The sequence below is a fragment of the Platalea leucorodia genome, assembly GCF_965183815.1.
Source record: "Platalea leucorodia genome assembly, chromosome: 7".
NCBI lineage: Eukaryota > Metazoa > Chordata > Aves > Pelecaniformes > Threskiornithidae > Platalea > Platalea leucorodia.
In genome coordinates, this window is record NC_138829.1 from 2,214,145 (window position 1) to 2,236,807 (window position 22,663).

Consider the following 22,663-nt stretch of genomic DNA (forward strand, 5'->3'; position numbering starts at 1 on the left):
GTTTCCTTTTTATTTTAATTAACAAAATATCCATAGGAAGACTGATAATCATTGACCTCTAGTTGAGACCAACAGAGATACATAGTGCCAAATTCACGATGAAAGCAAATTAACAGAAATATTTCGGGTGGGAAAGAACTCTGAAAGAAGTGCAACAGATTTCCCCCATCCCGGCCTTTCTGACAAATTATTTCCATTGCATCAAAACAACATTTTTTTTTTTGCTCTACCACAGAACAGTCAGAAAAACAGAACATCCTCCAAGCAAGCACAGCAAGAAATACACACATCAGGCATGGAGGTTGTCGGGAACTTTGTTTATCCAGAGGGGGTGTGTTGGATTTGCTACTTGAGAGCGCTTTTTTTTTTTTTTTTTTTTTGAGAGAAGGATAAAAACAACAAGTTTTACTAGAATGAGAGAAGTCAAAGCTCCCTTAGAGCTTCCTCTGCTTTCTAATGGTTTTGTCTAGAAATATGTTATGGGAAGCTATTCTAATCATCAGTCTGAGAGCAGGATGTGAAGATGCCACTGATGAGAACACCCACCAATACTCAAATGCTAGCAGACTTGCAATCATTTAAAGAACTCATTAATCTAAAGAGAATACTTGGAAACTTTCATAATTAGAATTGGTGAGCAGCCAGCTTTGCTGAAATGAGAGAGCATTTCTTCTTTCTCCAGTTTGACCCAAGACACCTTGATGGACTACAATGTCTTTGATGGAAAGGAACATTTTGCAATAACTTTGGGTAGAGTTAGGCTGATAATGGCATTCTTTAAAATGCCATTAAAACTTTCTCACTAAGGTTTTGACAGTAAACAGCACATGGTCACTGATTTGCCTCTGGTGAGCTCCTGTTCAAAGCAAACGGAGGAAATGAGAATTATTGCATTATGTCTGTACCTCTGAAGGAATGGCATTGTAATACTCAGAACAATTTCTCTTTATCATCTCAGCAAAACTTTCATTAATATCCATCTGACGGCCGAAAGGGAAAGGCACCAACACAACAGCTCAGCAAAACGGAGACAGAGGAAGAAGAGTTTGCAGCTTACAACTTGCTTAAGAAAGGGGTATCTTTAAAGGACATTGCTTTGTCTGAAAGCATTAATTTAACTGCTTAAGGAGGCAGCGTATGAGGGAGTCTCCTCCCTCAGCAGCTGTGTGCAACACCTGTTGTTTTGCAAGGGATCCAGGTTCACCCGAACTGACGAGCAAGCACCCAGCTTGTTTTTCATCAAAGGATTTACAATTGCTTTTAAGTTATACAGGCCAAAAGAGAGAAGAAAAAAAAAAAAAAAAAAAGAAAATCCAAAGACTGTTATGACTAAATGGGTTCCTTGCCACAATGGCAGCTTTAATCTGATTTTTATTTTAAGAACAGACATCTCCTTCCGTGCCAATGCTCACTGGAAGGGGAGGAAATCAAGTAACAGCGGAAAAACAGAGAACATATTAAATGCTTATGTGTATTAGGAGGCTTCCAGATAAATCCTGGGAGCTTGCAAATGGAAAGCAATGCGCTGAGACCATTAGTGGCACCTGCTATCCCACCACTCCTTCAGCAACACATGGCAACTGCAGAATCTAGTTATTTACAACCTGCAGAAGCAGAGAACACGTATTACTAGTTATTTACACCCTGGAGAAGCAGAGAACACACATTACACAGCACTTCCACACAGGCACATTTTGCACCATCTCTCAGGTGATATACATTCCTCCAAGCCATCCTATCCAGTCATCTTGCCATTCCACTATATTTATCCCCACTTTTTCAGAGAAGATTGACGGAGGAGCACAGAGCTGACGTGAATACACCTCGGTACCTCAATGCCTGAATCTCCTCTTTAAACACAGCCTCATCTGTTGCCTCTATTGCTTGTTGATCCACATAATTTCTGACTTTCAAGAAGGATAAATTGCTTTTGTTACTCATTTATTTACTTTTATTTGCTTCTTTTTGAAGGATTCTCTCTGGTTTTAGATTTTTTTTTTTTTTTATTATTATTATTAAATGCGTGGCGGTCATATGACCCATTCACAGTGGGTTCCAAGTCAGGTGCGGTGGGTAGTCACAGACTTGGGCAGTCAGCTATAAAGATAGGAAAAGGCCCAGAAAAAAATCAAGAGCTGCTGAAGGGTAAGGTAGCATCCGTGGAATGAAGCCCATACAATAAAAACACATTTAGATAAATGCACAGTGAAATTTAGTGAATTTTAAAGGGAACAAATTTCATCTGAGCCCTGATGATGCTTTGAGACAACTTTACATTTCTTTCTGGGTAAGATTAGGAGATTATTGTCTAATCCTGGGATTGGTAGTCCGCCTGACAGAAGATGTGAACTCCATTTACCAAATGCTTCTCCTGCAAGGCTTAGATTCTATTTCAAGTAAATACTCTTTTCTCCTCAGCTGCTGCGTGAAAATTCTGATACACAACAACAACAAAAAGATGAAATAGAGAGAAGCACTGAGCTACAGGCAAAATACTAAGAAATATATACACAAAGTAAAATCAAAACTATGATATGAATTTCTCTCATATTTCACTCCTAAACTCAGCATCACTTTTCATAAAGATAAATCAACCAAGACTGGAATAAAGATATTTTTTCCTAAAAGACAGCTCTTCGCCTTTAACTGAAATAGTAAGAGGAAAATCATAGCAGGTAGCAATGCGCTGGGGCTAGGAGGGAGCTGTGCTTCATTTATTTAATGGGTTATTCCTTGTCGCGGTCCCTTCTCAAAATTAACAGGGCTACACAGCAGAGAGAAAAAAAGTCACCTCAAATGCTTTAAAGATATTTTGTTCAACATCTTGCAGCTCCTAGGCATCTCATAGGCACAGTCTTCTATAAATAAAAATCTGAGAGCATATTATTATTATGCTATGACTCATGAAATTTGTATCTGCAGGGAGCTAGGGACTTTGGCTTTTCCTCTGGGCTCTCTGGTGCTGTCTGCTGGGTCAATTAAAACATTGAGATTTCTTTTCACACAAAGCCTTTCTTCTCCCTTTGCTTATTCCAAGTGTGTGTTTCACTCACATCTCCCCTTCACAACCTCATCACCATTGTAAATCACAGCAAATTAATGACAATCCTATGTTCCTGAAACAAGACTGCTTTTGCCTCTTGACAACAAAACCCCTAAGCCAAATGTCAAAAATTCAAATGGAAAGATAATATTACAAGTAAATCTGTGGACATCTGATAAACTCCTGCAGACCTAGGCTGATGCAATGCTCTCTCCCTGACCCCCAGAACAGAAATAGCTTCTAATTCCTCATCCTGCTGAACAGCATGATATGTTGGGCAATAAGAAGTGAACAGGGGTTATGGCTCTCATAAAATATTCACACCACTGGGTCTTTATACAGCAGTTTCTCCTCAGTATGATTAATCACATGCTATTATTTAAAGTTCCTATAGTGTGGGATTTTATGTTTCACTACCATTCACAGATTAGATTAGAGAAAATTAGTTTCAGATGAACTGTTTGGTTCAGGTAGATTAATCCACTCTGATGATGCCTATCAGCCAATCAAACTCCTTCTTCAAACCAACTGGCCATGTCCCTGGGGTTATCCAGAAAGCGATAAACAACCAGGCAGAGTTTCTCTCCACCTGGCAGTAATTGTTCTGCAAGCACTCTTCTCTTACTTTTATCTAAGACAGACATTTATCCTGCTATTTAGTATAATTAAAGCATAGGTACTAATCTAAAGCTCCTACCCAGGGAGCACTCATCTGATGGCAGCAGATTCACAGCATGCACAACAGCCTTAATTTCAATAACGTGTTCAGCTGATGAGGAGGAAGAAAAGGGTGAAGTAGGTAACGACATCTCCAGGAGCTCAGGATGCATTCACTGCCAAGACAGCGTGTGCAGGGGATCAGCACAGGCAATGCCCAGAAGACGTGGTGTCCTTTGGCGATCATTTGTCTCCAGTTTGGATGGGAGAGCTGCTGCATCTTCACAATACAAAGGGGCACCATGCCACCCTTGTTCCAGCTGAGGGGTTTGAGCCCAGCCCAAGAGCCACCGGCTGTTTCAAGCCAATGCTAATTCATCTCATACACTATTAGAAATGACCAGAAATACCCTTGGAAACATAGGACACCACTATGTGAACATTGCTGTACTGTCAGATTAGGATTCAATTAATCTTCCAAGATAAAGGTCAATAGTTTGCCAGCTCAACTTACCTCTTACGATGATGTTGGTGGACTTTTTCGCAGGATTTCCAACATTGTTATTGGCAATGCAACTGTACGTGCCAGCATCTTCTGATGTGATGGCAGGTATTGTTAAAGTGCCACCGTTCAGGACCGTCTTCTCGGGCAGGATGCTGGCAGACCTCACCCATGTCAGGCTGGGGGCTGGCTCCCCTCCTGTCGTCACACAGACTAAGGTGATCGCTTCTCCAGGGTTCACCACTATCGGGTCATCCACAAGAAGCTTAATTGAAGGGGATGCTGCAAAACACAAGAGGGAGAGAAAGGTGTAGCGGGGCTACGTCTGTGGTATTGCTCAGTCCTGACAAGCACACTCAAGCCAACTGAGATGAGCGAAGGCACTTCAGCTACGGCACTCTTCTCGCAACCGCGTACCCTCCGAGAAAGGTGCTCCCCATCCTGATGCTCCCCCTGACACCACATTTCTCACCCTGCTCAGTCATCATCTTTCACCTTGCTGTCAAACTGCAGGATTTATGTGTGGACAGCCCTGCGGCTGTGCTTGGGAAGGAATGTCTAATGTATGGGACAGGTGCCAGCACACTGGATTTTAAACTCTGGAAGAAAGGAATTAGTAACAATCATCTTATTTGGCATGGAAACCGTGTTCTCTTCAAGTCAGATCCTACCCATTGAAAACCAGCCCTCTTAATCCACCCACCTCCCTGATGAACTCCCTGGGACTTGGCTGCCAACTGAGGTGGATTTGTAGAGTTTGAGTTGGGTCTGTTGAATCAGCAAGAGTCATCTCCCTTGGGTCAACATCTCCTTGCACATGAGAAACTGAAGAATCCAGCACAGATGCTTTTTTCCCCTGTATGGGCTGTGCAACCTGCAGCTCACAGCGCCAGCAGACAGCGTGGCCATGGCTCCACCTCCTCACAGACTCTTCTTGCCTCTTCTTTTACATGAAATACTTGCATATGATATAAGAGGAGCAACAGAAACGTTCAGTATGAAGGGACAGGGCAGGGAAATTCATTTTAGATGCTGGAATTTAAAATCACAATCTCAGCTGTGACATCCCCTATCATTTGTGTTGAGGGATCCACCCTTGCTGGATCCACAGGCTTTGCTTGAAGGCATACCCTAAACCACATAAGTGATGAGCCAATATGTAAATACATATTGCTAGTACAGAAAAAGCAGCAATACTAAATAAACACAGGCATAAAGGTGAAGGATTGAAATTCTGGGCAAAGAATACTAGAAAAGGTGACAATAAAAAACGAAAGGAAATAAAAATGTTACATCCCAAAATCATATCACTATCCTCATTATTACAGAGACATATTCTTATGTGTTCTGCTTTATATATGAATCTTATTTCAATATTAAAGGAATACACACTAATCACTAAAGGCAAATACAAGAGTCGACTATAAAATAAGAGTTTTCTTTATTTGGAGTTCACCCAAGAGGAATGAGCTTTCTCTGCATTCAGAGGCTGGCGCACACAAATGGGAAGCACTTCATTTATATCTATCCTAGCACAGAGAGATCAGGCAACCCCCAGGCAGGGAAACACTTTAAGAGAGCATAGGTTTACAAGCCAAGTCCCCTCTTCCAGCTCCTCCTGGCTTGGGACCCTGCAGATACTTCTCAGCATAAATTACTGGGTTCATGTAACTAACTAAAAGGTGAAGAAACTGGGTACGTGGCTAAAAATACAGACAGAAAACAAGTCAGCACTGCCCACTAACTATGTCAGTGTCTCTTTGCTCACGTCCTCTGACCTCCTATTCTTTCGTCAGTTGATGCATCTATCAGCTGATGGACCTCTGTTTTGGAATCAGAGGCATGAAGCTGGGCAGTATGTCATGTTGCATGCTTAAGTCGATTTTGCTTGAGCTCCAGACCTGTAGGGTCATCACCAACCAGGGGGTAGCACTCAGCTGGCCCCTCTTTCTCTCTCCCACCCTCCCTCCTGAGTTTAATGATTTTTCCTGAACAACTCTGGCAAGGAGCTGCTCTCTGCTCTCACTAAACGTCAAGTCATGAGACAGGGAACAAGAGAACCACAAATAACGCTTCAAAACTTAGAACAAAAGATGAAAGCTCCAACAATGTCAACCCAACCTGGTGGTGCTGTTTACCATAATGGCCTCATAATCCTCCAGATGAAAGGGGGCCCTTTGCCATCCTTCAGGTAGAGAGACAAAGATAGCAGCTGAGGTGATAAAAATGCTGTGTTACATCCCTTTCATCACAGCACTCAAAACAGTAAGTACATGAAAATTATGGTTTGCATACAGCAATTTCTCTTTGCTTACACCACACATTTCACTTAACTACAACCTATCCCACTAGACAAACACAAACAAAAATTCAGCAACACACTCTATTACTACTGTTAAAAGCCTGATTTAAACCAAAGACTAAGAAATTCAGAAGAGATGGTAAGGTTTCCAGCAAATGAAACTCAGTGTAGCATGTAAAGGGTCAAATACCTATTATGAATTGAATATGAATCTACAGCAACAATGAGCTATTATTTTGATATTTCTCTGCTTGAAACCCCATACATAATCTGCACTTTATCACAATGCACCAATAACACAGAACCTCTTATTTTCAGCTTTATAGTGCAATTGCATATAGAACTGGGTCTACTGCACCGCTTGCCTATTTATTGTCACGTGCATGTTGCCAAATTCTGACCTAGCAATGAAGAGACTGGAAGTTTCCCGGTGGTCACTTGGACTTTGTCCTTCCACCGCTGAAGCAAGCTCAACCCCACCACCAGCCCCACATTTGCCCATCTATGAGAGTGCAACCTCCAACTCTCAATGCAATCAACATTGACCTCTCCTCCTTCCAGCCAGGGATGGGGAAAGGTGGCAGTCAACACCCATCTGCTTATGTGCCAAACACGAGCTGGAGCCCCGTGGTTTCTTGTCACAGCTCTGACTGGCTTTTTCAGCAAGGAAAGGGGAGAGAGAAAAAGAGAGAAGCAGGGAGAGTTAGCCAGGGAACGCGGGAGACAAACAGCAAAAATCCCAAATACCCAGTAACTCCAGCAATGTGCTCAGACGTGGTGCTCAGAAAAATGGCTTTAGCTCTAAGTTAGAGAGTGCTTATGTTCACATATCTACATCAGCCTGGACCTACGCGTGGAAACGAACGGGGCTCAATCACAAGTTTAGTCACCTGCTGGAAGACCTGTATTAATTGACGTGGGTTAACTAACAGCATGCAGGGCTTCTGCAGGTCTGCTTTACTGGTTATCTCCTGTTTTATTCCATCCAGAAATGCTTTCCCCTCCCAAACCAGAGGAACACCTACAAGATGCTGCAGCAATGCAGCTGCAAACAGCTGCCTCTCCCCACAGACTGGGAACGCAAAGCTGTAGCACAGAAAGGGGTAACAAAGGCACAACGACAAAACTCCATGTAACAGTATAGATTCATAGAATCATTTAGGTTGGAAAAGGTCTTTAAGATCATCAAGTCCAACCGTTAACCCAGCACTGCCAAGTCCACCACTAAACCATGTCCTCAAGCACCACGTTTACCTGGCGTTTAAACACCTCCAGGGATGGAGACTCCACCACTTCCCTGGGCAGCCTGTTCCAATGCTTGACCACCCTCTCGGTGAAGAAGTTTTTCCTAATACCCAACCTAAACCTCCCCTGGCGCAGCTTGAGGCCGTTTCCTCTTGTCCTATCGCTTGTTACTTGGGAGCAGAGACCGACCCCCACCTCGCTACAGCCTCCTTTCAGGTAGTTGTAGAGAGCAATAAGGTCTCCCCTCAGCCTCCTCTTCTCCAGGCTAAACAACCCCAGCTCCCTCAACTGCTCCTCACAAGACTTGTGCTCCAGACCCTTCACCAACTTCATTGCCCTTCTCTGGACACGCTCCAGCACCTCCATGGCCGCCTTGGGGTGAGGGGCCCAAAACTGAACACGGTACTTGAGGTGCGGCCTCACCAGTGCCCAGTGCAGGGGCACCATCACCTCCCTGGTCCTGCTGGCCACACTATTCCTGATACAAGCCAGGATGCCATTGGCCCTCTTGGCCACCTGAGCACACTGCTGGCTCATGTTCAGCAGCTGTCAACCAACATCCCCAGGCCCTTTTCCGCCAGACAGCTCTCCAGCCACTCCTCCCCCAGCCTGCAGCGCTGCATGGGATTGTTGTGACCCAAATGCAGGACCCGGCACTGAGCCTTGTTGACCCTCACACAGTTGACCCTGGCCCATCGATCCAGCCTGGCCACGGTCCCTCTGCAGGGCCTTCCTACCCTCCAGCAGATCGACACTCCCGCCCAACTTGGTGTCATCTGCAAACTTACTCAATCCCCTCATCCGGATCATCAATGAAGATATTGAACAGGACCGGCCCCAACACAGCCCTGGGGAACACCACTGGTGACCGGCCGCCAACCGAATTTGACTCCATTCACCACCACTCTCTGGGCTCGGCCCTCCAGCCAGTTTTTAACCCAGCACAGAGTGCACCCATCCAAGCCGTGAGCAACCAGCTTCTCCAGGAGAATGCTGTGGGAGACAATGTCAAAGGCCTTACTAAAGTCCAAGTAGACAACATCCACAGCCTTCCCCTCATCCACTAAGCGGTCACCTTGTCATAGAAGGAGACCAGGTTAGTGAAGGAGGACCTCCCTTTCATAAACCCATGCTGGCTGAGCCTGATCCCCCAGCTGTCCCGCACGTGCCGCATAATGGCGCTCAAGATGATCTGCTCCATGACCTTCCCTGGCACCAAGGTCAGGCTGACAGGCCTGGAGTTTCCCAGATCCTCCTTCTGGCCCTTCTTGTAGATGGGCGTCACATTTGTTAACCTCCAGTCAACTGGGACCTCCCCGGTTGGCCAGGACTGCTGATAGATGATGGAAAGTGGCTTGGTGAGCACCTCCGCCAGCTCCCTCAGTGCCTTTGGGTGGATCTCATCTGGCCCCATAGACTTGTGTGTGTCACAGGGACAGTAAACCCTGGACTAGGCTGCTCAGGGTTGCTTCAGAGTCTCTCTCTTTTCCAGGTTTTCCAAGCAAATATCTGTTAGACAAAGTTTAGGACAGGCTCCTGCTTGAGCTAGGGGAATGGAGCTCACTATCATGTGAGATCTCTCCCTGTTCTAGTTTCAATGACAGCAAGAGGTACTGCCAAAAGGCAATTCCTCTTATCTACCTTGAGCTATTTTCTTGCAAGAATCATCCCCTGTGGCATCCGTCTCTCTGCTGACTGCAGACAGAGGCCAAAGATTAGTTTAATCTAGACAGGTAAGATTTAGATGGCAGAAGATGGGTGACATCAATACTACCTTTAGGATGAGGATTTACAAATGCATCAGGAGCCTATAGATGAGAACGGACAGAAAGCGCCATTTTTAACAATACACATGTGCCAACCTCACATTGATCCCAGTGTTTCACAAATCCTCTTAGATCCTTGCACTTTTGGAAAACTGTAATTTTGGCCTAATCTTCTCTCTAAAATGGATTTCTTCTCTCTTTTATTTATTTGTAAACTTTTGGGGCTAAACACCACATACAGCATAAACCTGAACTGTGTAATTCATCGCCACACATTTTTTTTTGGTCCAGCATGATTAAAAAATGGAGTAGGCATTTATAAAGATGACAAGATGATCCAGAGCAATTATAATAGTTGATGATTATACCAAAATATTGTTGAAGGATTATTAAAACTCATGCTTCAGGGCATAAAATGGTATCTTTTTCTGGAATGGGAGGGCAGGGTATCACATATCTGTCTACTGCACACTTTTTATGCACTCTTCTGAAAAGTCTCCTGCTGGCTCTTGTTAAGCACAGACATGAGATCCGATCCAAAAGGACAATGTATGTGTTTATACGTCCTTTGCGTTTGTAAAGCACTCAGTATGATTGAACCCCAACCAGGAGACCCATGATGCAGTCCCAGCAGCTCAAGCCATGATATTTGTTTGATAGCAGGAAATAATATAATTGAGTCAGAAAGAAGAGGAGATAAAGGCTTCTCCAGAAGAGTTGACTCTCGTTAAAATGACACTATTGTAAAAACTAGCACATGCAATTGTGTATTCCTGGTACAAGTCCGAAATGCACTGATTTTGCCTTTACTATATATATTGCTTTGGAGAGTCAGGCTTCAGCCTCCAAGATACACGTGGTTTTACCCAATGGCATCCACATCAACTGGGGGAGCAAAAACACAAGTGTGAGCCAAGCTCCCTTCCACTTCTACAGTCCAGCCTGCTTTCCCAAAACAAGGCTTGAGCCAGTACTGACATTCTGCCTGTTCAGTTTTTGAAAGGCACAGAAAGGAAACCTGAGCTTTTTGAGGCTCGAGAAGACCCTCACATCCTTACAAACAAGCTTTCACGCGGTCCCAACCAAGATCATTTGAAAAGCTACATGTTGCAGTGACAGTAAGGCTGCAATTTATGCCTCCAATCTTGATTTTATTATTTAAGCTTTACAAAATTCAGTTTCACCAAGCAAGGTACTTGGCTGGTCGCCACATTTACACAGGGCTCTTCTTACATGAAAGGCACTTTACAATCGAAGTGCTTCAAAGCCCCCAGAACTCAGCAGGTAGATGTTGAATCAAAAGAAAAGTTGTGCAACTGCACCAGCTCAGAAGTTTCCTCTGCTAAACAGCTGCCTCCTCGCATAAGGACAAGCTCCTCAGTTTCTGCTTAAATCTTGCAGAGATCCCACAAAATTCCATTGAAAGGTTTAACTTAGGGATATATTTTATTATTTTCCACTGCTATATTCTTCTGGATTTGGTTTAATCTTGCATTCTGTCATTTATTTATTTCTGCTGTCTTCCTTCCTATGCATCTCCTCTCTAAACTAAATAGTCTGAATTTTTTCACTTCCTCCCTCATAGTCCCAGAGCTCCATCTGTTCACATCACAAAACCCTGGGTCACGGTCCAGGTCATGGAGACACACTGACACACGCACGCAGATACAGGACTGATGTCCTCGATTTCATGTAGAGTTGAAGAGTGATGGATTTTATAGTTTTAAGTAAAGTTCAGTACTGGTTTGGAAAGTTGAGCATCAGAGCCAACACAACTGTGCAATACCAAAACTGACGGAGACACAGGAGGTGCTCGTGTCTGAAATCTTATAAATTTATACGGAATTCCTAATGCAACAAAAATATCCCTGCCAAAAGGAGTCAATACTAAACAGAGTGTATTATCACCCCCAAAGCCACTTTCAAAGCTTCACCCTGGCTGAGGTCTCTCTTAGATGACTACTAGCCATCAGGATTATTGAGATGAACGCTAGGCCACCCAGGTTTGGCAAGCAAAGCATCTCCCAGCCAGAACCTTCACCCCAGCACCGGCAGAGACTGAGCCAGCAACCTGCCCAGCGGAAACTTTATTTCTATCAGAGAGTTGAAAGAATAAAATTCATTATAAAACAATAGCAAGCTTTGGTAAATATTTCCATGGGTGAGTGCATGGAACAAGCTTTCCAAACATCGTATTTGGACATCGTAATGAGAACGGCTCAGTGTTCAAAAGAGCTCTGCATCTTTACTGCCCTTTAGAAGCAGGGGTTTCTGAGTGCCAGTCCCACATTTCGAAGTCATGGTTGGTTTGCCAGGGGACAAAGAAAGCTGCAGTGCCACTGCGAGCTCTTCCCTGTGAAGAACAAGGCACTACTCATGACGAGGGAAACTGTTCAGGTCCCCATTGATATTGCAGCTGCATCCTTTTTAAAGCAGCTTCAATTCAGGGGCTTTCGTGTACAAGTATTGCTTCTGCATCCAGTGTATTACATAGGACTGCAGAGCCTGGCTGTGAACTCAACAGTGCATATGAGAAAGCGCTATTGGAAGTACACCGCGTCGCAATACACGGCCCTGCTAGTCAAGTCACTACAGAGAATTTAAATCAGAACTGCATCAATTTTTTTTACCTAGTATTACCATGGGCACGCAAGACAAGTTAGGCACTAATGACATACAGATGGAGATTAATTGTAAAATGTGGCTACAACATATACCGATCCTCACAGAGTAATAATACAGCATGCAACACTCACTGGTTGTGATTAATGACTGGAGCAAAAGTTTCTCAGATCCAGCACAAAGCTAGCAGTCATTAAGTCATCATTAACGCCCTAAGATACACCCTTAACAATATTAGTTTACCAAGCACCTTCGACATAACAACCTGGCTCTACAACAAAATGCTTCCAGGTTAAATGAAGCCGTCATGGGATCATCGGCAGGGAGACTAGAAACATCTTCTAATCAATGATCCGATACCAATGTTCACTGAACTTGAAAGAAGCAGAGTCTCTGCTGCTGCCTGGGATGGGTATCTGAGACAGATGCTACACTAGGAGGAAAAACATATCTGTCATTGATGCAGCATACAGAAAAAGTCTGATGCCAACGTGCATTATAATTACAGTGAGACAAATATATATATTTAGACTGGGTATATGGAGTTGAGAAAATACCTCAATTGGCTTTAGGGATTACTGGAAATGCAAAGGAAAACTAATACTTTAATAGCAATATCAAAGTAGTGGCAGAAAGTCATGTCCTTGACAACTCACTCATCTATGATGAATAAAAATGAAAAGACATTATTTCCTCCAGTTTTGTGAATTATTTCATATGCAGAACTGAAGTAATAGAACATAATTGAATTATACTTTCATATATACGTGTGTATGCATCAGTTTAATTTACAGCCATGATTTCTTGCAGGAATACAATGCATATACTCCTAAATATACACATTATGAATAGTCCCTTTCAAGTCGGAGCAAAAAGAGAGAACATTTGAGGTCCCTGCTGGGCTGGGAGCATCATTTCTGTACTTATTTACTCAGTAAAGTTCAAAAAAGAATAGATTATAATTCCCAGGTGAAGTCTAGATTTTAAATTACAAGTAAAAAATAAACTTTTTATTGACCACACTGCCACAGCATGCTGCGATATAGTAGGTCCTTTCTTTTCCTCAATAGTCCTTAAAAAAAAACAAAAACCAACAAAATTTAAAAAAAAAAACCCAAAAACAAAAAAAAACCCCACACCCTCAAAACCAGACCCCAATGAAAACCACTTTTGTACACCCATCCTCTCTGCTTCCCCTCCCTGCTGCTGCTGACAGAGCTGTAATCTGACGGCTGTCACATGAGGGACAACTCTTCTAGGCAGAAAGTGCCAGTGTGTATTGAACCAGCTAGGATAAGAAACTCCAGTGGGCCAGACTGTCACGCAAACATGCACCTACGTGTGCCAGCACTTCATCTGCTCTCTCGGGACACGCAACCTTAGCTGCACACTCTGCTGGGAAGGGGCAGGGCTTCCTGGGGCAGGTTCACCTTTGTCTTGAGAATGAGTTTTCCAACAAAGCCAAGGGAGAAAATTTATGCAGACACTTAAACTTCAGCTCTTTGCAGGCTTAGGACCAGAATTCATCCAGAATCACAGGATGGTGGATGTTAGATGCACCTCTGGATGTCATCTGGTCCAAGCCCTGGCTCAAGCGGGGTCCCATACTGCAGGTTGTCCAGGGCTGTGTACAGATGTCTTTTGAGTATCTCTGAGGATGGAGACTTCACCACCTCTCTGGGCAACCTGTGCCAGTGCTCAATCACCCTCACTGTAAAAATGTGTTTTTATAGTCACTGTCAAGTAGTGACCAGTCATGGAGAGCTTTGAATTTCAGGGGTGCCTTGCTCAGGTGCTGCATGCAATCTAAGCGTGGAAGAGCAGCAAAATACTCCAGCTGTCACGACTTCCAGTTCTAAACACCTTTGTGTTTACACACATAAAACAGATGTGTTCACCATACGCATCAACCTTATTTTTGTGTTACTTGCTCTTTTTCCCATTTCATCATTGCCTTTGAAATTCCAGCACTTGCGGGGGCAGAGAAAATAAAGGCAAAGGGCTCATATCCCAGTTCTTTCAGGCATGTGTCCTTTTTTTGACTTAACACATGGAATTACTGCAATAATATATTCCCAGGCCAGATTTCAGTATTGCAAGTGTTTTAGGGTTCTCATCTTCGCAAAAGCACTCAGACCTCTTCTAGCGCAAAGGGGTGGCTCCCCGCTCCCAGGGCAGCTGCCCCTCCAATTGCTGAAGACACCCATTAGTCTGCATGCCTTAACCTCAGACTGGGGTACATGCGCCCCCCGTGTACCAGCAGTCACCGCCCAATTTGAATACGCTACTTGGTCGCAGATAAAAAAAAAAAAACCAACTCATTTTTCAGTTTGCCCTGAGCCTGCCTCCAAAAAAAAAAAAAGGGCTTAAAAGTTGAGTAAAGTGCAAGATCATTTTGTCTGGGCATACCATCAAGAATGGAAAATTATGAGGTTGCAGGGAAAGCAGAAAGGGGAGTTACAGGAAAGAAATAAAGCAAAAAAAAAAAAAAAAAAAAGATATTATATTTAACAAGGTCCATTTGCAGCTGGACTCAGTCTTTATATGTTCGCATACAGGTGAACAAGCTGGCCTGGAGCGCCAGCCCAGGTAACTGTAGCCCGCTCCCTGTGCTCTCCCTCTATTCTCAATAGCCTTTTTTTTCCTCCTCCAACTTTTTCTGAAATCCTCTTTTTTTTTAACCAATGGGGATGCAGCTTTGATGACTCATCTCTTTATTCCCGATTTGCCTGGCTGCTTTTCATCCAGCAGCAGCAGCACTTTGATGACTCGCACTTTGCTCGTGCTGCCGTTCACGCACAGATGTGGCATTGATAGCTCCAACAGGGAGGAAGGGAGGCGGATACGTTTGCTATTCAGAGCACTTCCTCGGTGGTTACGCTCTGGAGACGACTACAATAGCTCACAGCTCCCACACTGTATGAACTATTCATTCTGTGGACATTTTATCAAGAGGGTATGAAGGGAAGGCAGGATCCTCCCCTTAGCAGCAGAGCAGTGTTAAATCAGCTTAACCCAATCACGAAACTGTCCCCTTCATCACTATATTTAGATGCACTATGGTACACGTAAGGCTTAAATTCATCTCGGCTAATTTCAACCACCCGAAAGCCAGGCATGCAATCCGAGGTCATGTATCTCGATGAGATATAAGCACCCCTAAAGCACAATTCCTGCTCTCCAAAAATAGATGGGAAGAATTTCTCTTTACAGCCATCTCTCCCCCTCTCTCCACCAAGTACAGTGCTCCCTGAACAACTGTGTACTACAGACACCTAAGCTTTCCGACTGCTGTTTAGGTGAGACAAATCCTGTCTTGCAACAGCAGCGATCGCCCACGCAATTAGTGGATTAGGAATGCCTGGCTAATGAGGAACTGCAGAGAACGGACCCTCAGGGTTATGGTGGATGGCAGTCTGGACACAAAGCAAACATTAACAATACGTGCTCGCTAAAAGGGAGTTACCACACAGGGATGCATAAACAAAAAAATTGTTGGGAAATGTATGGAACGAGCCCTGCGTTGAACCCCATGGTTAGGGGGCTGGGTGCAGTGGACTACTCTACGGGCCCTGAAACATTGAACTTCACTACGGACATGGACAGAGGAGATCAACAGGAACAGTGTGAGGTAGAGATGATGTGACTCACAGGCAAAAATCAAGGAGCTAGGTTCGTTATCCAGCAGAAGAGATGGGACAAGATAAACATCTTCAAATATGTGAAACATTGCTGTGAAGGGGAAGAGGATAATTTCTTCATGCCATGGTGGACAGGACCAGAGTGATGGGCCAGACTGCCTGACAATAATAGAATCATAGAATCATCAAGGTTGGAAAAGACCCTTAAGATCATCAAGTCCAACCATTAACCTATCACTGTCAAGTCCATCTATACCATGTCTTCGAGCACCACATCCATCCGTTCTTTAAATACCTCCGGGGATGGAGACTCAACCACTTCCCTGGGCAGCCTGTGCCAATGTTTGACCACCCTCTCGGTGAAGAAGTTTTTCCTAATATCCAACCTAAACCTGCCCTGGCGCAGCTTGTGGCCGTTTCCTCTCGTCCTATCACTCGTTACTAGGGAGAAGAGGCCAACCCCCACCTCGCTACAACCTCCTTTCAGGCAGTTGTAGAGAGCAATAAGGTCACCCCTCAGCCTCCTCTTCTTCAGGCTAAACAACCCTTGACCAACTTCGTTGCCCTCCTCTGGCCACGCTCCAGCACCTCGATGTCCTTCTTGTAGTGAGGGGCCCAACACTGAACACAGTACTCGAGGTGCGGCCTCACCAGTGCCGAGTAAATGCGGCACCTCTGCTGCTGGCAGCCAGGTTAAATGGACGTCAATAGGACAAGGTTTAGATCTAGTACATTCTGCCACAAAGAATGGGACCAGACAACCTCTTGGGGTCCTTCCCAGCTTTATTTTCTATTATTCCTTTTTGCTAAAGCATTAAAACCACCCACCTTCAGTATTCAGCTCTGAGTATACAGCTGGCTGCATTTCTTACACGAGGATTTCAAGCCTCTTTAGTGCAGGAACACATCTCGGTGTCACACTCTCTGAGAATGCCAGGGGATGCTACGAGAAATATTTTTTCAAAATGAGGTAATTCTCTTAACACTGTATTGTCTGAATGAAGGGAAACAAAGCAAGTTTATCATGACAGACTACTGTTTAATGGAGGGATTAAAAGTGAATTAAGCCTTTTTCTATTTGTTTCCCACTACATGCCCCAGACAGAATGCTAGCTTCAGCTGTGATTTGAATGAACTATGTCATGCAGCTGAAAAATCACGTATTGAAATACTCATCTTTCTTGGTAAAAGTTACTGTTGTGGATTATTTCTATGTTGGAGGTTGCCAAAAATCAGTCTCAATATTATGTATTAATTACCACCTGCACTAAATAGCCTGAACTGGCTGCAAATATACAAACTAATATACGTTTTCAAATTAGCCTGTGCCACCAAAACCACTCTGTAGATCAAGACAAAAGTTTTATTTGCTTTTACTCAATCATATTAGAAGAAATATTATTGGAAGTCCAGAATTTCAGTGGTTTTATGGGTAAATATCATGCCTTTTCTCTGACACTTTGAAACAACGAACATTCTTAAAAAGGATCCATTTATGTTATTATTAGATCTGGGCATTCAGATGTGCGACTCAGAGTTAGCTGTATCTAAAGTTACCTTTCCCAGCTCTAAACATTAAATAATGAGTCACATGCAAACTGGTGACAGATTTTAATATAATCTGTCAATAATTCATGCCTGACACAGAGCTGAATTATGCTTGGAATAACATAACCTCTGTATTTCTAAAGGAGACTGCACTTGTTCCTGCTAAGCATCTTCAAAAAGAAAGACCTCCTGGCCAATGTATGGTCCAGGGCGATAGGTCTTCAGGACTTTCATCAGTTCTTACATAGGCAACGATATGCTGGGGAGAGGAGATAATACTGAATTCAAACAACAACTTCCACAACACTGTTTTGCCTTTTAATGTGCTTCTTTTAATCACAGAATCATAGAATGATCTCCATCAGAAGGGATCTCTGGAGGCCTCTGGTCAGAGCCTCATCCAGTCAAAGTTTGAGCATCTTCCCCAAGGTGAGCAAACCCAGCTCCTTCAGCCTCCTCCCATGTCTCACCTGCTCTAGCTCCAGACCATCTTTACGGCCTCCACTGGTCTTACTCCAGTCCATCCATGTCTTGCTTGCTCTAGGGAGCCCCAGACTGGACAGGGCAGCCCAATGCAGTCTCACAAGCACTGAACAGGGGGGAAGGATCACTGACCTGGACCTGCTGACTGCAGTCCTTCTACTACAGCCCAGCTTGCTGTTGGCCTTTTGGCATGGACCCATTGCTGGCTCGTGTTCTACTTGTCTGCAGGGCAACCCACCTCCCTTTCTGCAAAGCTGCTTTCTAGCCAGTTGGCCCCAACATGTACTGGTACATGGGGTGGTTGTTCCTCTCCATGGGCAGGACATGGCATTTCCCTCAGCTAATTTCACAAGGCTCCCGTCTGCCCTTTTCTCCAGCCTGCCAAGACCCCTGTATTAACCGCTACTCCCAATCTGGTATCCGAGAACTTGCCAAAAGTGCACTGGGTCCGATTGTTTTGGACATTAATAATTATGTTGTACAGTATTGTTCCCGGTTTTGATCCCCGAGGGATGACACGAGCAAATGACCACCAGTTGGACATTATGCCACCTTTCAAGCCCAAAGGCCCAGCCAATTTTCCACTAATCATTCGCATCTCACAAATCTGGCTATAAGGGAACGACGGGAGGTCATATCAAAGGCCTTACTAAGGACAAGGCAAGAGGATAAGAAGGTATATTAGAGGAATCAAGGTGGTGATTCCAAAACACTCCTAAGTGGAAACAGGAGATGAGAAAGGTGTCAGGGAGCTGTTCCTGTGAGAAGACACAACTCTGCACTGTGCTCCCCCCACCCCAGATAAGATAAGATCTTTCTTCTTGGGTACAGCATGGACCTATTGAGGCACCAAAAATGGGTAACATAGGCAGAAAATATGGAGGTCATGACTCAGTGTGACTCCCACCCTCACAGCTGCTCGTCTTCCAACAGCACGGATTCAAGCACATGCACTGAGAACATTGTCAGGGTTCCTCCTCCTTGTCAGAATAACCCCTTGATTTCATTGCAAAGCAGCTGCATTTGGTTTTACAACTCCTGCTTGCATTAACTTACCCAAATTTACTTCTACGTGCTGATTTTAAAGGGACTTAGTCTACTAAAAACAAATGAGAGTTGCAAAATTAGTCCCTTTGCTGTGCTTCCTCACATCTTGACTTCTATTTCTGTTCCTGCCACTCACCAGCAATCTGCCAGCAGGTGAATCACTTCACAGTGTTTCTGCTTCCCTTCAAATTTCTCATCTATTTCGATAATAAATTTTCAGAGTAATAGCTGTCTTTAGATACAAAGTGGGTCTGTGCTCAACAAGTGCCTCTACCTGCTGCTGTACAATATTACTGCTAATTGTCATCTTGGGCTTCAGCATATGCATGGTCACATGCTTCTGAGATGATCTCAGCTTCTCTCATTACAACATCCACTTTGGTTTTTGTATTTTAAACGAGTCTGCATTGGAACAAAGAAATCCGTGTGTCTGGAAAATGATGCCAATGCCAACTCCTGCAGTACCTACAGACATAGGATGCTGCGTCTAAGGCTTCAGACTCACACAGAACAGATGTAATTAACACACTGCCGTTGAATGAAGGGGGTGTGAGTGTACCTAATTATACCTATGTGTAACACTTCAAATCTGCATCATGTCCAAAGTACACTGATGAATACATGTTCATCTGAGGGCATCAGCTTAATTACCTCTCTAATTATTCAAGGAGAAGTACGCAGAAAGTTTCCTTGGATTGGTTATATCACAGTAATTGATTGTTACTCCGGTGATGCCACGACACGCAATCCAATAATCAGCAAGACGGAGCGAGCACAGAAAACAAAAAGGTCACAGGGACAAGCTGGCAGGTGGCACTGAACAGAAACCTGAACTACTCACCCAAAGACGTGCCTGGTGGTCAAATTAGCCTCTCAACTCAGGTGTGTGCACAGGAGTATAGGTGTATGAAAGACCCTGCGGCATAAATAGCAGCAGCAGAGCACCTGGATCTGCAGTGCTTTCCTTGAAACAAGCGTCTATGTTCATGCCCGAGTCACCTACAGCTCTTGGTGAGGGAAGGCAGGGAGACTTGAGAGTGTTTCAGAGAAAGAAAGAGGGAAAAATAAGTGTTCATGTGCCTCTGTCACCATGGTCTTCAACAATACAGGAAGATTATCAAGCAGAAGGTTCAACAGGTGACTTGACTGTCATCTGTGAGAACCTCGGTGGCCCTGGATGCAGAAAGTAGGCAGGGTAGTAGCAGGATACCCTCAGAGCAGTAAGGATTTCCAAGCATACAGTAATAGTACATTGGTATTTTTTCACATCTGCTGAGCACGCTTCCTCAAGCACAATCTGCCAACGATCATCACATGTGACAAACGCTCGTTACAGCGTGCAGGAGCCCTGCTGCGCATCAGCGTGCGGTGGCAATCAATCAGGGCCAGCGGGGAGCCAAGGTGCTCCCTGCAGCACAGCGGCTTCCCAGCCACCGTGCGCGCACCGTGTCAATCCATCGAGGTGAACGGCAAGCCACCGCACACAGATGGTTCACAAACCCTCGCAAACCCCATCTGGCTGCTGGGACAGCTGATGTCCCTGAGCAACCCGAGCTGGAGTGCACATCCATGGCAGGGAAAAACCTTCCCAATTCTGCTTACAAGTCAATCAACCAAAGGGAGCCTGACAAATCATGCAACAGCCCACGTGTCATGCAATAAAAGCCTGAACCCGGTGTGCCAAATCATGACTGGAACAAGATGGAAACCCACAGCTGCTGTAAGCCTCAGCTATTCTCCTTAGTCATCTCTCTCACCAGTAACAGCCAAGTTCAGCAAAATCTTCTCACACCAGTTATGCTTACAAACCTGATAAATGCAGAATAGCCAAATTGCTGGCAATTTTACATTGCGATCACATAATTTGCAGCTGAACTTAAATTCACTTGTAGCCATGTTAACTACAATAAATATCGTGCATGTTTGCCACCTTACAGACACTTCTGTTTGCCTCTCCTTTGTTTCCAACATACAGGCGTCTCCATTACATGCCTCCAGCTTTAAATTAAACACAGATGGACAGACTAGGACTGCTCTATATCGAAACAGAGTTATCAAGTTCAGGTTCTGATTTTCATTACTTTGGATTTATCCTGGATTACTCTGGATTTACAATTCATATAACTTCTATGAAGTTACACCAGACGGAGTTCTACCAAAGAGCTATATCGGATGAAGTCATACCAAATGAGAAAAGTTTTGTCCCAGAGTTGTCAACACATCAGTCATCATCTTTAATGATATGTTGCAGTAACTACTCTACATATTTAATCTTGCCCTTGACAATGGTTGCCACCAAGCTCTTAATGAGAAAGTGTGAATCTTTATAATTTTTCAGGTTTGTTTACTTTGGAAATTACTCCAGAAGAACAATTCCTGTTAAGGTAGCAGGACACCGTTCTCCCAAAATAGACATGACAGTTGTAACGTGGGAATAATTAATTCCTTTTGCACAATTAGATCATGTTCACCTGTCCTCAGTTCAGAATCGTTATGCTATTTGATGTTCCCCCGTTACTGTAACATAAGCAAACTTCTGTTGCAGATGAAGTCCAACATGGACAAAGACCGTTCTGGCTCCAACAGTAAAATTATCGCGCTGACAAATGGGAGCAGTAACAACTCTCATCCTCCGTTCTCATAGATGAAGGTGGATGAGTTACTACTGGTGTTGAGAAGAAAGTTGCTGCCAACTATCAGGTACACCTCTCCTTGCCAGACAGGCTTTCATGCCTCTTCTGGTATGAAATCAGAGCAACTAATGAGGGACAAACCTCACATTAAGATTTTTTTTTTTTCCCTGGCAAAATTAACAAGAGTAAATTAAGGGCTTCAAAATCATTTTGCCAGATACCTTTGGAGCTGACTGTAATCCCCTGCTGCCAGTGGCAGCTTCAAAGCTGAGCAGGGAATTTGCTTTGCAGTGGGTTGTGTACAGTAATGGTACATACCACAGTTTTGAAGTCCCTGCTGTCAAATCAGAAATTCAGAAAAAGCTGAAGGCAACTCCTTGGAATAAAGCCATGAGGACAGAAATAATGTGAAATGTGCAAGTACAAATAAAATTCATAGTTCATCTTAGATGCACTCAGCATGTCAATGCCTCAACTGTTTTGTTCATTTGCTACCTGTTTTCAGTGCCCTGAGGCATACGCTATTAAGGCACTATTAAGACCTGAAGTCTTCAAACGTTACAACATTTGCTGAAGAACGGTTCTCCAGAAAACACTTCTCTGAAATTTCTAATTACTTAAAAATCTGAGCTAAGGACTTTGCTCTCTGGCATCAGGTTTATAAACCATTTCAGTCACATCATCTGTGGATCCTGGACACAGAGCCTTTAGGAGGAGTTACAATCTATAATTTCCATCCTCCTGGAAACTAGCATTCCCAATTGCACGTCTTGCCATCAGCCACTGGCATTAGGCTCTCAAGATACATAGCAGTGATACAGCCACGAAGAGAGGGAGGTATACAACTGGCCATTCGCTCAGCCAGGAACAAGTCCAAAGAAAAGAGCAAATGCACAAGAAATGCCACAACATGGAGCCAGCTTGGTCAGAGACTACAGATAAACACCTAGTTATCCTCCTGCAAAGCATTTCAACACAACTGCTTGAGTATTTTCATTTGAACCAATTACATCTGAAAGAAACCACTTTTGTTTAAATCAATGTAAGACTATATCAAATCAATCATATAAACCCAATCGTTTAAATCAATGTAAGAACATAAAAAGGTTGATTTTTTTTCCTGAAATATTTTGTTGACCAAAAATAATTAGCTTTCAACAAAGCATTGAGAGAA

At 43.8% G+C, this 22,663-nt stretch overlaps 1 protein-coding gene across 2 annotated transcripts in view; it reads right to left on the reverse strand.

Annotated features, from left to right (window-relative positions):
- MDGA2 (MAM domain containing glycosylphosphatidylinositol anchor 2) overlaps nt 1-22,663 on the reverse strand; it is a gene marked incomplete at both ends in the record, with an annotated part of 386,860 nt that overhangs the window by 159,040 nt on the left and 205,157 nt on the right. For both annotated transcript variants that reach the window (XM_082317068.1, XM_082317067.1), the window contains one exon: nt 4,215-4,484. In XM_082317068.1, the coding sequence (XP_082173194.1) occupies nt 4,215-4,484 (270 nt within the window). The remainder of the gene's footprint in view (nt 1-4,214; nt 4,485-22,663) is intronic.